At 40.7% G+C, this 16,592-nt stretch overlaps 1 protein-coding gene across 1 annotated transcript in view; it reads left to right on the top strand.

The window, feature by feature from the left end:
• Nucleotides 1–16,592, top strand: part of LOC121284434 (copper-transporting ATPase 2-like) — a 144,545-nt gene that overhangs the window by 103,202 nt on the left and 24,751 nt on the right. The window contains exons 13-17 of the mRNA XM_041199895.1: nt 3,091–3,285; nt 4,193–4,375; nt 5,960–6,167; nt 6,640–6,786; nt 10,056–10,198. Of these exons, the coding sequence (XP_041055829.1) occupies nt 3,091–3,285; nt 4,193–4,375; nt 5,960–6,167; nt 6,640–6,786; nt 10,056–10,198 (876 nt within the window). The remainder of the gene's footprint in view (nt 1–3,090; nt 3,286–4,192; nt 4,376–5,959; nt 6,168–6,639; nt 6,787–10,055; nt 10,199–16,592) is intronic.

Below are 16,592 nucleotides of genomic sequence, written 5' to 3'. Positions count from 1 at the left end.
ATTCTTAGATTCTGGAAGATTACTACCAGGGCATCCGCTAACTCTGGAGCCACTTCCTTTAATATCCGAGGTTGCAATCTATCAGATCCAGGGGACTTATTGGTCTTTAGCCCCATTAGTTTCCCTAGTACTTTTTCTCTAGTCATAGTTATTGTATATATTTCCTCCCTCGCCCCCCCCCCCCCCCCCCCACTGCTTTGTTCCTTGATTATTTAGTATTTTTGGAATGCTATTTGTGTCTTCCACCTTGAATGGGCAAAGATCTGGCAAATGGAGTTTAATGTGGGAAAATGTGAAGTTGTTTACTTTGGCAGGAAGAACAAAAAAGCAGAGTACTACTTAAATGGAGAACGGCTGCATGATTCTGAGGTGCAGAGGGATCTAGGTGTTCTAGTACACGAGTCACAAAAAGTTAGTATGCAGGTACAGCAAGTAATTAAAAAAGCTAATGGAATGCTATCCTTGATTATGAGAGGGGTTGAACATAAAAGTAAGGATGTTATGCTTAAGTTATACAGGACATTAGTGAGACCAAACCTCGAATACTGTGTGCAGTTTTGGTCTCCTTATTTAAGGAAGGATGTAAATGCATTGGAGGCAGTTCAGAGCAGGTTTACTGGATTGATACCTGGAATGAGTGGTCAGTCTTATGAGGAAAGGTTGGACAGACTGGGCTTGTTTCCACTGGAGTTTAGAAGAGTGAGGGGTGATTTGATTGAAGTACACAAGATCCTGAACGGCCTTGACAAGGTAGACGTTGAAAGGATGTTTCCTCTTTTGGATAAGTCCAGAACTAGGTGGCACTTTTTTAAAATTAGGGGTTGCCCTTTTAGGATAGAGATGAGGAGAATTTTTTTTGAAGGTTGTACGACTTTGGAATTCTCTGCCTCAGAAGGTGGTGGAGACGGGGTCATCAAATATTTTTAAGACAGAGGTAGATAGATTCTTGTTTGGCAAGGGAATCAAAGGTTATCGTGGTTAGATGGGAATGTGGAAATCGAAAAGCAAGATGATCAGCCATGATTTTATTGAATGGTGGAGCAGGCTCGAGGGGCTGAATGGTCTACTCCTGTTCTTATTTCTTATGTTCTTATGAAATCTCACCGCTCTCTGCGCTCTTTTTAAAATCAAGTCTCCCCGTTCTCTGTGTTGTTTTTAAAATTAAGTCTCCCCTTGTTCTTTTTAAAACGACTCTTTTAAAAGACTGTTTGAAAATTTATTTTAAGTCCTAGGTATTTAGCACCCATCTAACTTAAGTGTTTGGTAGGTGGTTGGAAGGGAGAGTTTTTCTTATAAATTGCATAAAACAGTTTAGTAGTTACCTGGGAAGAGGGCTGGAAGTCTTCCTGCCTATTGCAGTCAACCATTCAGCTGTTCAGAAAGTAAAGTGTGAGCAGACTTGCAGTCCAGTTTTACGTCCTTCCTGTGGGATAAGCTTTTTACCTCTGCCTGGCACCTCTCGCTGGCAGCCAGGCTGAAATCATCTGCAAGACACATTGAATATCCATTTCCATTCACATAGTGTCACTTAATCCTGGGCTGCTGCTGGCAGATCCAAGGAAACCTTTTTCTCTTGGGCTCACTGGTTTTGTAAGCTTTCAGTTCAAGGCCTGCAATACTAAAATAAATTCTGATCTAATTAAGATACTCAGATATCAGGAGTAAGATTATTACGATAAAGTAAATTAAGAACTTGTGCAATATAATTTTTTTACGACTTAGGGCAGAATCATCCCATTTGTACTAAGTGCAGTAGTGGGCATGAAAAAAATGGTTTTACCTACTGGCCACAATTTTTAGTGCTGTATCGCCCCCTTCCTGCCTCATTAATTATGCAGCCACTGGAAACATGCCATCTTGCTGTTGGGCATGTTTTCTGTGCCTATTATGTTGCTCTGAAAAAGATCATTTTTACTCGCAAATTTCAACATATACCCCAGGCTGGTACATAAGTGCAGTATGGAGGAAGTGATACATTGTCAAAGCTGCTGTCTTTCAGATTTGACGATAAATTGAGGCCCCATCTCCCCCTCAGGTGAATGTAGAAGATCCCACGACACTATTCAAAGCAGAGTATGACACTTCTATCTAGTATGCTGTCACATTTTGTCTCACAACCAATGGCTAAAATAAGTGACCTGGTTGTTTAATTCATTGCTGTTTGTGGGACCTTGCTGTTTGCAAATTGGCTGCTGGGCTTCCTACATCACAACAGTGACTGCACTTCTAAAGTATTTCACTAACTATTGAGCTCTTTGGGACATTCTGAGCTTGTTAAAAATGAAAGATAAATACAAGTTTGTTCCTTCTTCCTAGTTCCCATTTTCAATTTTTAGGTAGGATCCATTTTCAAAAACCTGGGGTTGGAGTTTACGCTCCCCTGCCAGCTGGTTTGAAGGGGGAGGCTTGTAAAATCCAGCGTATAGCCTTCCCTCCACTTATCTCTCTGCCCTAGACCAATTAATGGCCACTTAAGGACTTCATCGTGCCCTCGTCGCTATTTTATCTACAGCAGAGGCTTGCCAGATGGGTAGCCAGCAGCTTTTACTGGGTGATCTGGTGTCGGGCAATGGGGGGGGGTGCTTCTCCTTGGTGGGGGGGTCCCCTGTGCCCATTGGAGGGCCCCATCCCACCCCAAACCCCCAAGATCGCACTTTCCTCTTTACCTTCCTCACTCCCCACACCCCTCTCAAAGCCATGACACCCTGTCAAATTCAGCCTGTGTTTCATTGGCAGGAAATATTGGCTTTAAAGACCATTTTCTTCAGTCAATCAAAAGACTAGTAAGTAACGTCTGATATGATCTTTTCGTTGTCGGTTTTTGTCATGTAAAAAAAATTAGACAAACATAAAATGATCTCTGGCAGTTGAGTATGCTTCTATCTACTGCCAGAACCTTAGTGGTCAGCTGAGAAAGCTCAGTCATGGAACTGTAATACCACCTATTTAATATCCCCATCGTGTAAGTGATATTGTGTTGAAGTATAATTTCCCAGGATAATTGACTGAGACTGTATTATATACTGTTATCACAAGGTGTCGAGAATTGGCTGGTTTTTCATGTTGACTCATGAACTCTTCTCTTCTTAGGGCTACAGCAAGCATATTCCTAAAGCTGAACTGATTATCAGATTCGCATTTCAGACTTCCATTACTGTGTTGTCTATTGCATGCCCCTGTTCCCTGGGACTGGCTACACCTACAGCTGTGATGGTGGGAACAGGCGTTGGTGCTCAAAATGGCATTCTCATCAAAGGTGGAGAACCACTCGAGATGGCACACAAGGTTAGTGGTGGAGATCTAGTAAGAAAAGTTACTGTAGAAAGCAACATTTTTTTTACCAGCAGGAACAGATCAGATTGGTTACACTGGATCAATATTTTTGATAAACAGCCAACCAGAAGCTCATGAAATGTATCAGTATTGAAAGGCAGAAATATGCAGGATGATAGGGAAAGAGCAGGAGAGTGGGACTAATTGAACAGCTCTTTCAAAGGGCCAGCACAATTATGTTGGCCTGAATGGCACCTTGTGTGTTGTATCATTGTATAATTCTACGATTATCTTTTTCAAAGTTTCTTTCTTTAGAAAAAGTAAAGGCAATTGTATTTCTCCTACAAGTAAGTCTGGATGGGGATAGCTCTCACCCAAGAATCTTAGTTATGTATGTATGTATTTGGGCAGTGTGTGTCTGCAGGCTTTTTAGCTACAGGAAGCATCAAAGCCAAGTCAACCTTGCTTTCCTCGGCTCTGCATGCTTACTTTGAAGGAGATCTCACTGAAATGTGATTATGAGTGGAAACTGACTGATATTCTTCTGTCTTTCTACATGGGGACACAGGTATTTCTAAATACCACCAACACCTAACCAACTTAGATTACCTAACTCTACATAACATTATTTCAATAATTAGCTCAAAGTTTTATTTGTGGAATACCTGCACAAAATTAAAATAAATATATACATTTTGGTTGTATTTTCAGCAACCGTAGGAGCAGTGAGTTCAGCAATTGTTAATGGTTAGTGGGTTATTTGTTATTACAAAGTGGGATACATATTTCATCATCTAATCTGCTTAAATTAAACTTCCCTACACCTTGACAACAGATGGGAAATTACATTTAAAAAATGATAACTACAGTTGATAACTGATTTTTTTCACTGTAGTGATAAAAGCTTTTGTATCTCTAGATAAAAGTGGTGATGTTTGACAAAACTGGAACAATTACACATGGTGTTCCAAAGGTAATGAGGGTTCTAGTACTGGCAGATGTAACTGTACTGCCGTTGAAGAAATTGCTCGCAATTGTTGGTACCGCAGAAGCTAGCAGTGAGCATCCTCTTGGAAATGCTGTGGCCAAATATTGCAAAGAAGTAAGTCACAGACATTCTTTCACTACTACATTTCAGTTTCTCAGTGCAGTCGATACTTCATACTAAAGTCCCATGTATAACGTAGTAATATACCATAGTGCTGGATTTTGCAATAGGAATACTGATGGGATGTTGCAACTCACTGTTATTATGGAGTAAATCAGATAGCAACATCAAGTGTCTGCACGTGCACAGTTAACTGAGTAAAAGGTTAGGGGTGGTACATTCAGGAGTAAGAGAGTTATTAAGCCTGTGATAAGTGTAATTAACTGCTAATCAATCTCTCTGGCCTTGAACGTTTTACAAGGATGGACTCTCATTGTTTGAGAAATTAATTAGTAGCAGATATTTAAAATATATACTTTTTTACTTCTTCTGGCTGTCAGTTTTATTTCTCTCTTAACTCCACCTGGTCTCTTGTAATCTTTGTTTCATTTCCTATGCATGATTTAAATCTAATTTATATTTCATGGTTTACAGTCTGCATGTCTCAGAGGGGATTCTTCAGCCTAGCTTGTGAAAGAGCATGTGACAGATGTCCATGGTTCGGACATCAGATTAAAGCAACGCTCTTTTCAAAAACCTGTATAAACTTTGTGGGCAGCTGTCAATGATGCGAATGACAAACACTTTATTCATAGCTCACAACAAAACTTGGGCCAAAACATTCAAATATGCTAAACATTTTAATGTTGGCCATATAATGTTTTTACCACTAACACCAAAATTATTGTCTATTTAAATTATAATAGCTTTGCCACTAAATAATAATTTGTACTAATTCTATCGTTGACCCATTTAAAAAAAAAAGTATTTTTGTGCTTTTGTAGGAATTGTGTTGTGAAATAAATATTACTATTTTGAGTATTGCGTAATTTAACAGACCACTATCTGTATGTTTAGAACCGTTTTCTTCAAAATAAATTAAGGTAATTCCAGACTTCCCTTTCAACAAGATTTCTTCCTTTGATTTCCTTTCCCTGTACCCCAATTCTTATTTTCAATGTGAAGTGTGAGGAACTTCAATTTTTCATAACTTTAATCACTCACTCCTGATGTAATTCTGATGAATTTTTACTGTACCCTTTAAATGGTACTAATATTTTCCTATATTGGGTTGCCCAGAATTGCATAGAATAATTCAGCTGTGGCTGAATATGTTGTACAACATTAGCATCATTTCCTTGCTCTTATATTGAATAGCTATATGTTTAACCACAGAATCCCACTTACATTTTTATAACCCATTTACCTGCACTCATCATTATTGACCAATGAATCTGCACATCTATATTTCTGTTCTTTCGATCTGTCATGTTCTTACTAATCAGGGTAAATTTTCACTTCATATCCCACAGTTTACTGCTATAAAATTTGTTTTGTCCACAAACATATCTTTGGTTAACCCTCTTTAATCATCTGCTATTCTTTAACATCTGTTCCTCCTCTATGAAACAGTTTTGGGATTTTTCTACCTTAAACATGCATTGTAAGTCTTATTTGTAGTAGTTCAGGAAAGTTTAAGTATTCTGTATTATGTTGACAATTATCTTAAGGTTAAGCTTTTATTTTTACCTGTTCCAGGAGCTTAGCACAGATGTCCTCGGTTACTGCACTGATTTTCAGTCTGTGCCAGGATGCGGTATCAGCTGCAAAGTTACTAATGTTGAAACAATTGTGATGAAAAGTGAACAGAGTCTCAACAAACAACATGAACAGAAGACACATTTGTTGCCTATTATTGGGTCTCATGGTGTCAATGTAGTGCCCTCACAGACTACTACAGCAGAAGGTAAATATTTTGCTTCTAAATGTTCATTGCTGTCTATTTGAATAAAGTTAGATTTGCAAACAATTGATAATATGTCTAATTAAATTTATTTGACTATGGCGAGAATTTGGTTCCAAATATTTTGAACATTAGTAATTTTCATCAATGAAAGCACTTGGATAAATACAGAGGTCCTGGTCATTGTTTATCTCACAAAAAGCCACCAAATGGTATAATACATGAAAGGACCCACAGTTTGGCACTAACGTGCACAAATTTGCTCAAGTGTCTCTCAAAATGTCTACAAGGATAAGTATAGTGAGAAATAGAAGTGCAATATTCCAAGTATTCCCCGTAATGATGACTTTGTTAGCCTTTTGCACTGTTCATATCACTTTCTTGATACACTTTTAAAATAGGTGGATTTTGAAAAATTATTAGTAAATTATTTATATATTAATAAATTATTCACAGACCTTTTCACCATTCTTAGGTGCAGTGGCTTCTCGGGTCTACTCAGTGTTAATTGGAAACCGGGAGTGGATGATGCGCAATGGTTTACATGTTGGAAGTGATGTCAATGAGGCCATGACCAATCATGAAATGAAAGGCCAAACAGCAATTTTGGTGGCCATTGATGGTAAGATTCATGTAATTAAAGTCCTTCCTTTGAACGATTATAATGGAATTAGACGTTACTCCACAGCAATGCCCATTACAAACACTGGCCATAATCCAGAGTAAATGGCAACAGTCCCAATTCTTCAACGGAGAAATAGGAAGAATTGGTGAAACTATAACACAGGGCTTGCATGCTTGCTAAAGAACAGGTGCAGCATGCTACAGACATAGTTAAATGATCCAATAAACAACAGATCAAATCAAACTCTGTAGTACTTGCCACATGCATCATGATCTTCTCCCAAGGTTGCCAGCATCACAGATGCCAGTATTCAATCAATTCAATTTGCTTCATATGATATCAAGAGATGGCTGAAGCCACTGGATACATCAAAAGCTATGGGCCCCAACAACACCCAGCTTATGTGCTTCAGAGCTAGACGCAACTCTAGCCAAATTGTTCTGGTACAGTTTCAACGCTGGCATCTACCCGACAAAATGGAAACTTGCCCAGATATTTCCTGACCATAAAAGGCAGGGCAAATCCAATTACTCTCAATCATCAGCAAAGTATTGGAAGGTGTAATTGAGAGTGTATCAAGCACTTAACTCAGCAACAACCTGCTCTCTGATGCTCAGTTTGGGTTCTGCCAAGATACTTAACTCCAGAACTCATTACCACCTTGGTCCAAACAGGGTCAGAAAAGTTGAATTCTAGAGGAGAGGTGAGAGTGACTGCCCTTGACATGAAGGCAGCATTTGATGAAGTGTGGCATCAAGGATTCTTTATAAAATTGGAAGTCAGTATGAACCAAGAGGAAACTCTCCACTGAAAAGTCAAGCCTAGTACAAAGGAAGATGGTTGTTGTTATTGGAGGCCAATCATCTTAGTTCCAGGACATCACTGCAGGAATTCCTCAGAGCAATCCAAGGGCTGACCATCTTTAACTGCTTCATCAATGACCTTTGCTTCACAACGTCAGAAGTGGGAAATTTCATTGATGATTGCAAAGTGTTAAGTTCCATTCACAACTCCTCAGATAATGAAGCAGGCAGAACCTACATGCAGCAAGACCTGGACAACATTCAGCCTTGGGCAGATGGGTGGCAAGTAACATTGGTGCCACACAAGTGCCACGCAATGACCCTCTCCGACAAGAGAGAATGTAACCACCTCCCTTTGATATTCAACAGCTTCTGGACTGCTCTGAGGAATTCCTGCAGCGATGTCCTAGAACTAAGATGCTTGGCCTCCAATAACAACAACCATTGCAGAATCCCCGACCAACAATCACCATTGACCTCAGAAACTCGGCAGAAGCAGCTGCTTAAAAATGTGGCTCCTCGCGCAGGTCAAAGGCTGGGAATTATTGAATGGGGGACTCACTTCCTGATTGCCCAAGCCTTTCCATAATCTACAAGGCACAAATCAGGAGTGTGATGGAATACATTTGCCTGGATTAGTGTGGCTTCAGCAGCACTCGAAACTCAACACCAATCAGGAGAAAGCTGCCTGACCAATTGACACCCTACCCTCCACCTTTAAAATGCACCGGCGCACGGTGACAGTGATGTGTACTATCTACAAGATGCACTGCCGCAATCCACTAAGGATCCTTCAAAAGCATCTTCCAAGCCTGCAACCTCTACCATCTAAAAAGGCAAGGGCAGCAGGCACTTGGGATCACCACCACCTCCTGCAAGTTCCCTTTGCAGTCACACACTGGAAATTATATTGCCATTCCTTTACTATCACTAGGTCAAAACCCTGGTACTCCCTGCCTGTGGCCGTATCTATAACATACAGACTGCAGCAATTCAGGAAGTCAGCTCACCAGCACTCTCGAGAGCATTTGAAAAGGGCAATAAATGCTGACCTTGCCAGCAATTCCCACATTCCATGAACAAATTTTTAAAAATTTAATTGCAGGCTATCTTGCATAATCTAATTTAATTATTTTGTATTATTTACTTTTTCCTGCTGCATTCAGCAAAACAAAACTGCAAGTTCCAGAAAAAATTATGGAGCTTCTGCTAGATTATTTTAATATTCTGAGTTCAATTTGTACTAAATCGGTCAAACTAGCACAAAAGACTAATGAATTTCAAGCAGAAATTATGTCCAGTGCAAATTTTGCACTGGTTTAAAATGCTGAAAGCCAACTCCACCCATAAATCTGACCATGCGCCAAATTAAATTAATCACTGTTGCGAGTTTCCACTAATTGTACATATTTTCTGGCTTTGAGAAGGCCCTCAAAATTAAACTTTATAGGTTCCAGGACTATAATTGACATTTTTGGAGGCAAAAGAATAGTTTTCCTTGCAAAATAATGCTATTCATTTAGGTGTGATTCCCTGATTTTTTTAAAGATTGAATGCAAGTAGAGTATTCTTCCCTTTTTATGAGCACAGAGATAAATCAGACACTGGTCATGGGACTTTAGATATTTTGTGTCTGACCTCCTAACCTTAAGCAGGTAACCCTTTATGACCCATACATGCCTGGAATTAATCAACATTTCCCTAATTGTTCTAGATTCAATTATTTGATTAAAGATTTTTGAATGCTTTGAACTATTTATGTTCTGCCTGGATGCTCTTTTTTATTAAAAGAAATATACAGCATCTATAAACGGATAAGTCAGGTTAATGTTTTGGGTGAATGCCTTGAAAGGACTGACTAAAAGAAAGGAGGGCCAGTAAACAGCAGGTAGAACACTGACTACCTACGAACACTGACTCATGCAGAGTACACCCAATGTATAAATGGTCAAAATAAGGAGTATAATGGAGCTGGAAATTGCTGAAAAATATGCAAAGATCATCTCATTAAAAGGTTTTTAAATAGCTAAAACCATGAAAATCAATGGGAAAGAAACAAAGTTAGAAAATAGGGAGAAAGGAGTTAAAACACTGGAAACTTGAAATAAACAGAAAATACTTGAGCTTTATCAGGAATTTGGATCGGGGTGTGGGGAGAGTTTGTACTATACTAGTTACACTATTGGTAGTTAATAATATCCTACACTAAATAGTAATACTGTAAGAAATTTAGACAAATATTTTATCCATTCTGCTTCAAAATTAATAAAGGAAAACATATAGAGAAAGATGATTAATATTGATCAGTATACTGAATCGATCAAAGCATGAATTACTTTGTATGAGTGCAAATGCAATTGATATAAATATCGTGTGTGCACATTTCTGTGAGATGTGTGATCTCGTGAGATTTCGGTGGCATTTCCTAATATTCAGCGAAATTATATGTTTTGCTCTGCAAAGGTACGCTTTGTGGAATGATAGCAATTGCGGATACAGTCAAACCAGAAGCTGCACTGGCCGTGTGCACCTTGAACAGCATGGGAGTGGATGTGGTGCTCATAACAGGTGACAACCACAAAACAGCAACATCAATTGCCAGCCAGGTAGGTTTTAATAAAGCTTGATTGATCCCCATATACAGTACACACTACATCTGGTTTATTACTTTTGTAATCAATTTTTTTCCTTCATAGATACATAGAAAATAGGAGCAGGAGTACGTGATTCGGCCCTTCGAGCCTGCTCTGCAATTCATTATAATCATGGCTGATTATCCAACTCAATAGCCTGCTCACGCTTTCTCCCCATATCCTTTGATCCCTTTCGCCCCAAGAGCCATATCTAACTCCTTCTTGAAAGCATACAATGTTTTGGCCTCAACTACTTTCTGTGGTAACGAATTCCACAGGTTCACCCCTCTGGGTGAAGAAATTTCTCCTCATCTCAGTCCTAAATGGCCTACCCCCTATCCTCAGACTGTGACCCTTGGTTCTGGACTCCCCCACCATTGGGAACATCCTTCCATGAAACCCCATCTGAGAGAGCAGAGAGTCTGCTTGTTTTTTGACCTCTGTCAGTATCATCATTGGTTGTCTTTAGTTCTGATTGTGGAAGACAACCAGCTGCTGTATTTATTATACTGAATCCAGCTCCATTATCTTAGTGGTAAAATTATAGGCCTAGTTTTATATGAGACTATAATTCTGATACGGAAAGAAGTGATCTCTTTTTAGTAGTGTAATGCTCAAGCATTGATCTCTCAGAATTCAAACAAGTTGGGAGAAATAAAAGGGAACTATAACTTGCCATAAAAAGTGCATGAGTCCAGCGTAAGTTAGCTGATTTTGGCTTGGAACAGGTTTTACTTTCAAAAATGCTCAAATCTTGGGGCCTCACTGTTTCCCTCTCTCTGTTCCTGTACACCTTCGCTCACTCGTTCCTCATCCCTTTTCCCTTCCCCGACTCATCCCCTTCTTCTCTCTACCTGCCTTCCCCTCCCCCTCTCTTCCCCCGCCTTCCCCCTCCCTTCCCCATACTCCTTCACCCTTGCAGCCCCACGTTGCCCTGCTGCCCTCGCGGCTCGGTGTTGCCCTGCTGCCCTCACCCTTTCCTCTTCTACGTTCAATGAGGTGCTCACACCACAGGTAAAGACTGAACAGGCAGAAAGGGGATGGGTGACCACCAGGCAGAATAGAGGAAGGCAGGTAGTATAGTCCCCTATGGCCGTCCCCCTCTCTAACAGATATACCGTTTTAGATACTGTTGGGGGAGACAACTTCTCAGGGGAAAGCAGCAGAAGCCAAGTCCATGGCATCATGGGTGGCTCTGCTGCACAAGAGGGGAGGAAGAAGAGTGTAGGGCTATAGTGATAGGGGATTCAATAGTAAGGGGAACAGACAGGTGTTTCTGCGGCTGCAAAAGAGACTCCCAGATGGTATGTTGCCTCCCTGGTACCAGGGTCAAGGATTTCTTGGAGAGGCTGTAGAGCATTCTGAAGGGGAGGGTGAACAGCCAGTGGTCGTTGTACATACTGGTACCAACGAAATAGATGAAAAAAAGGGATGAGACCCTACAAGCTGAACATAGGGAGTTAGGACATAAATTAAAAAGTAGGACCTCACAGGTAGTAACCTCAGGCCACATGCTAGTGAGAGTAGAAATAACAGGATACATCAGATGAATACATGGCTGAAGAAATGGTGTAGAGAGGAAGGATTCAGATTCCTGGGACATTGGGACCAGTTCTAGGGAAGTGGGACCAGTACAAACAGGATGAGTTGCATCTGGGCAGGACTGGGACCAGTCCTGGGCAGGACCAATGTCCCAGGAATCTGAATTTGGGAAAGGCCATTTGCTAGTGCGATCACAGAGGGTTGAAACTAGAATGGCAGGGAGGTGGGAAACTGAACATGGAGACAAAGGAGGGGGAAACAAGAATAGAAGCAAAAGACAGTTAAGTAAGAAGCAAAAGTGGAAGGCAGAAAAAACAAGGCCGAGAAACAAATGAGGTCATGGTGCAAAATAAAGCTAAGATGGCTAACAAGGTTAAAAAGACAAGTCTAAAGGCATTGTATCTTAATGTATCTCAATAAGGTAGATGAACTAACAATGCAAATAAATATAAACGGTTATGATATAATTGCAATTCTGGAGACATGGCTGCAGGGTGTCCAATGATGGGAACTGAACATCCCAGGGGTATTCAATATTTAGGAAGGGCAGACAAATAGGGAAAGGAGGTGGGGTAGCATTGTTAGTAAAGGCAATGCAATAGTGAGGAAGGATATTGGCTCAGAAAATCATAATGTGAAATCTATTTGGGTGAAGGTAAGAAACACCAAGTGGCAGAAAATGTTGGTGGGGATTGTCTACAATAATGGAAATGTAAGGGAAGGCATTCAGCAGGAAATTAGAGACGCATACAATAAGGGTACAACTATAATCATGGGTGACTTTACATATGGATTGGACAAACCAAATGAGCAATAATACTGTGGAGGAGGATGCGTATGTGATGGCTTTTTTTTAAACTAATACATTGAGGAACCAACTAGAGAGCAGGCTATCCTAGACTGGGTATGGTGCAATGAAAAAGGATTAATTAACAATCTTGTTATTCCCTTGGAGAAGAGCGACCATAAAATGATAGAATTGTTCATTAGAATGGAGAGTGAAGAAGTTGAATTTGAAACTAGGATCCTGAATCCAAATAAAGGGAACTACAAGGGTATGAGGCGTGAGTTCGCAATGATGGATTGCAGAACCTTACTAAAGGGGTTGACAGTGGATAGGCAATGGCTAATATTTAAGGAACATATGCATGAATTACAACAATTATTCATTCCTGTCTGGAGCAAAAGTAAAACAGGAAAGGTGGCTCAACCTTGGTTTACAAAAGAAATTAGGAATATTATTAGATCCAAAGAGGTGACATAAAAAATTGTCAGAAAAAGCAGCAAGCCTGAGGATTGGGAGCAGTTTAGATTTCAGCAGAAGTGGACAAAAAGATTGATCAAGAAGGTGAAAATGGAGTATGAGAGTAAACTTGCAAGGAACAGAAAAACTGACTGTAAAGGCTTCTATAATTATGTGAAGAAAAAAGATTAGCGAAGACAAACGTAGTTCCTTTTATTTATTCATTCATGGGATGTGGGCATCGCTGGCTAGGCTAGCATTTGTTGCCCATCCCTAATTGTTCAGAGGGCATTTAAGAGTCAACCACATTGCTGTGGGCCTGAAGTCACACGTAGGCCAGACCAGGTAAGGACAGCGGATTTCCCTCCCTAAAGGACATTAGTGAACCAGATGAGTTTTTACAACAATCAACAATGGCTTCATGCTCATCATTAGACTTTTAATTCCAGATTTTTTTTATTGAATTCAAATTCCACCACCTGCCATGGTGGGATTGGAACCCAGGTCCCCAGAGTGTTACCCTTGGTCTCTGGATCACTGGTCCAGCGACAATACCACTACGCCATCACCTCCCCTTACAGTCAGAAACGTTGCAAATTATAATGGGGAACAAAGAAATGGCAAAAGAATTGAACACGTATTTTGGTTTTGTCTTCACAAAAGAGGACACAAATAATTCCCCGGAAATGTTAGGGAACCAAGGGTCCAGTGAGAGGGAAGAATTGAAGAAAATCAGTATTAGTAAATAAATGGTGCTAGGGAAGTTATTGGGGTTAAAGGCTGAAAAATTCCCAGGGCCTGATAATGTACACCCCAGAGCACTAAAGGAAGTGGCCCTGGAAATATTGGATGCATTGGTGGTCATCTTCCAAAATTCTATGGACTCTGGAGCAGTTCCTACAGATTGGAGGGTGGCAAAATTTACTCCACTACTTAAAAAAGGGAGAGTCAGTTAGCCTAACATCAGTAGTGGAGAAAATGCTAGAGCCTATTATAAAAGATCTGGTAATGGAACACTTGGAAAGCATTAAGGGATTAGACAATGTCAGCATGGGTTTATGAAAAGGAAATCATGCTTAATTAATCTACTGGAGTTTTTTGAGGATGTATCTAGTAGAATAGATAGTGGAGAACCAGTGGATGTGGTGTATTTGGATTTCAAGAAGGCTTTTGATAAGGTCCCACATAAGAGGCTAGTGGGCAAAATTAAAGCACATGGGATTGGGGGTAATATACTGGCATGGATTGAGAATTGGTTGATAGACCAGAAACAGAGAGTGGGAATAAATGGGCCTTATTCCTGGTGGCAGGTGGTGACTAGTGAAGGGATCAGTGCTGGGGCCCCAGCTGTTCACAATATATATAAATGACTTGGATGAGGGAACCAAATGCAGTATTTGCATGTTTGCTGACAACACAAAACTGGGTGGGATTGTGAGGAGGATGCAAGGAGGCTTCAGGGCGATTTAGACAAGTGTGTGTGGGCAAACATATGGCAGATGCAGTATGATGTGGACAAATATGAAGTTATATGCTTTGGTGTGAAAAACAGAAAGGCAGAGTTTTATTTAAATGATGATATATTGGGAAATGTGGATGTATAAAGGGATCTGGGTGTCCTTGTGCAGTCAATGAAAGTAAATAGGCAGGAGCAGCAAGCAATTAGGAAGGCAAATAGTATGTTGGCCTTCATTGCAAGAGGATTTGAGTTCAGAAGTAAGGATGTCTTACTGCAATTATACAAGGCCTTGGTGAGACCACACCTGGAGTATTGCGTGCAGTTTTGGTCTCCCTACCTAAGAAAGGATAGACCTGCCAAAGAGGGAATGCAGCAAAGGTTCACCAGGCTGATACTGGGGATGGCAGGACAGTCGTATGAGGAGAGATTGGTTCGACTGGGCCTGTATTCTCTAGAGTGTAGAAGAATGAGAGGGGATCTGATTGAAACGTATAAATTTCTAACCGCTAGACAGACTGGATGCAGGGAGGATGTTTCCTCTGGTTGGGGAGTCTAGAAGCAATGGCACAGTCTCAGGATATGGGGCAGGCCATTTAGGACTGAGATGAGGAAAAATGTTTTCACTCAGAGGGTGGTCAACCTGTGGAATTTTCCCCCACAGAAGGCTGTGGAGGCTGGGTCCCTCAGTATATTCAAGAAAGAAATTGATAATTTTTTGGATTTTAGGGGCATCAAGGGGTATGGAGAGAAAGTGGGAATATGGCATTGAAATAGAGGATCGGCCATAATCATATTGAATGGCGGAGCAGGCTCGAAGGGCTAAATGGCCTACTCCTGCTCCTAGTTTCTATGTTTCCCCTTCCCCTCTCCCTCTGAACCTGGGGAATGGAAGTGATCAAAGACAGGCTAAGTTAGTGCGCCAGGTGCTTTGAAGCCCCATGTTAGTAAACCTATGATGATCAGGTGGTGAGTCGCCAGTGACCAAAATCCGGTTTCTTAGCATGGGACAGAATTGTAAAGAACTTGCATTTAAAGAAAATCATGCTCTCAGGTATCCAAAAGTGCTTTATAATTAACTACTTTACTGTAAAAATGTATTGCTAATGAAAGATTCAAGAAGAATCAGTTCCCAAGGCAATCAGAAATAATAGGATTACTGACTCGATCCCTTAATTCAGGACACTGAAAACCTGAGAGAAGGTACAATCCATTATTAAGTGCTGAGACACGCTGACCCCCTCCAGTGTGCATGGGGTTGCAGGAAGGTCCTGTTTTGTGAGGCGATAGGCACTGGGCCCACTGAAGTTGCAGCTAAGTGCCCTGCAATGCTAATGAGGTTGGAAAGTCCAATCGAAGGGTGACATGCCAAGGAGAAGGAAAATAAAACAAGGACTTACACTTATACTTTGAGACCCATTCTTAAGCACTTTACAGCCAATGAGGTACCTTTGAATGTTGTAAGGATGTCTCAGAGCGGTTGGAGGACATTCTGAAGGGTGAGGGTGAACAGCCAGTGGTCGTAGTACACATTGGTACAAATGACATAGGTAAAAAAGAAAAGGAATGAGGTCCTAAAAGCAGAATATAGGGAGTTAGGAAGTAAGTTGAAAAGTAGGACCTCAAAGGTAGTGATCTCAGGATTACTACCAGTGCCACGTGCCTGTCAGAGTAGAAATAGCAGGATATATCGGATGAATACGTGGCTGAAGAGAGAGTGTGAAGGGGAGGGTTTCAGATTCCTGGGGCACTGGGACCGATTCTGGGGGAGGTGGGACCAGTACAAACTGGACGGGTTACATCTGGGCAGGACCGGGACTGGTGGCCTAGGGGGAACATTTACTAGAATGGTTGGGGAGGGTTTAAACTAAAATGGCAGGGGGATGGGAACCTATGCAAGGAGTCAGAGAAAGGGGAATCAAAGACAAGAACAAAAGACTGAAAGTGGAATAAGAAAAGTGATAGAGAAATCAAGGGCAAGAATCAAACAGGGCCTCAATGAAAAATAGTAGGAACGGGACAAGTAATAAAAAGACAAGCCTTAAGGCTTTGTCCCTTAACATGAGGAACATTCGCAATAAAGTGGATGAATTAACCGCGCAAATAGATGTAAACAGGTATGATAT

Source organism: Carcharodon carcharias, chromosome 11, assembly GCF_017639515.1.
Source record: "Carcharodon carcharias isolate sCarCar2 chromosome 11, sCarCar2.pri, whole genome shotgun sequence".
Lineage (NCBI taxonomy): Eukaryota > Metazoa > Chordata > Chondrichthyes > Lamniformes > Lamnidae > Carcharodon > Carcharodon carcharias.
Note: the sequence above shows the minus strand (reverse complement) of the source record. Positions and strands in the feature narration are given on the sequence as shown.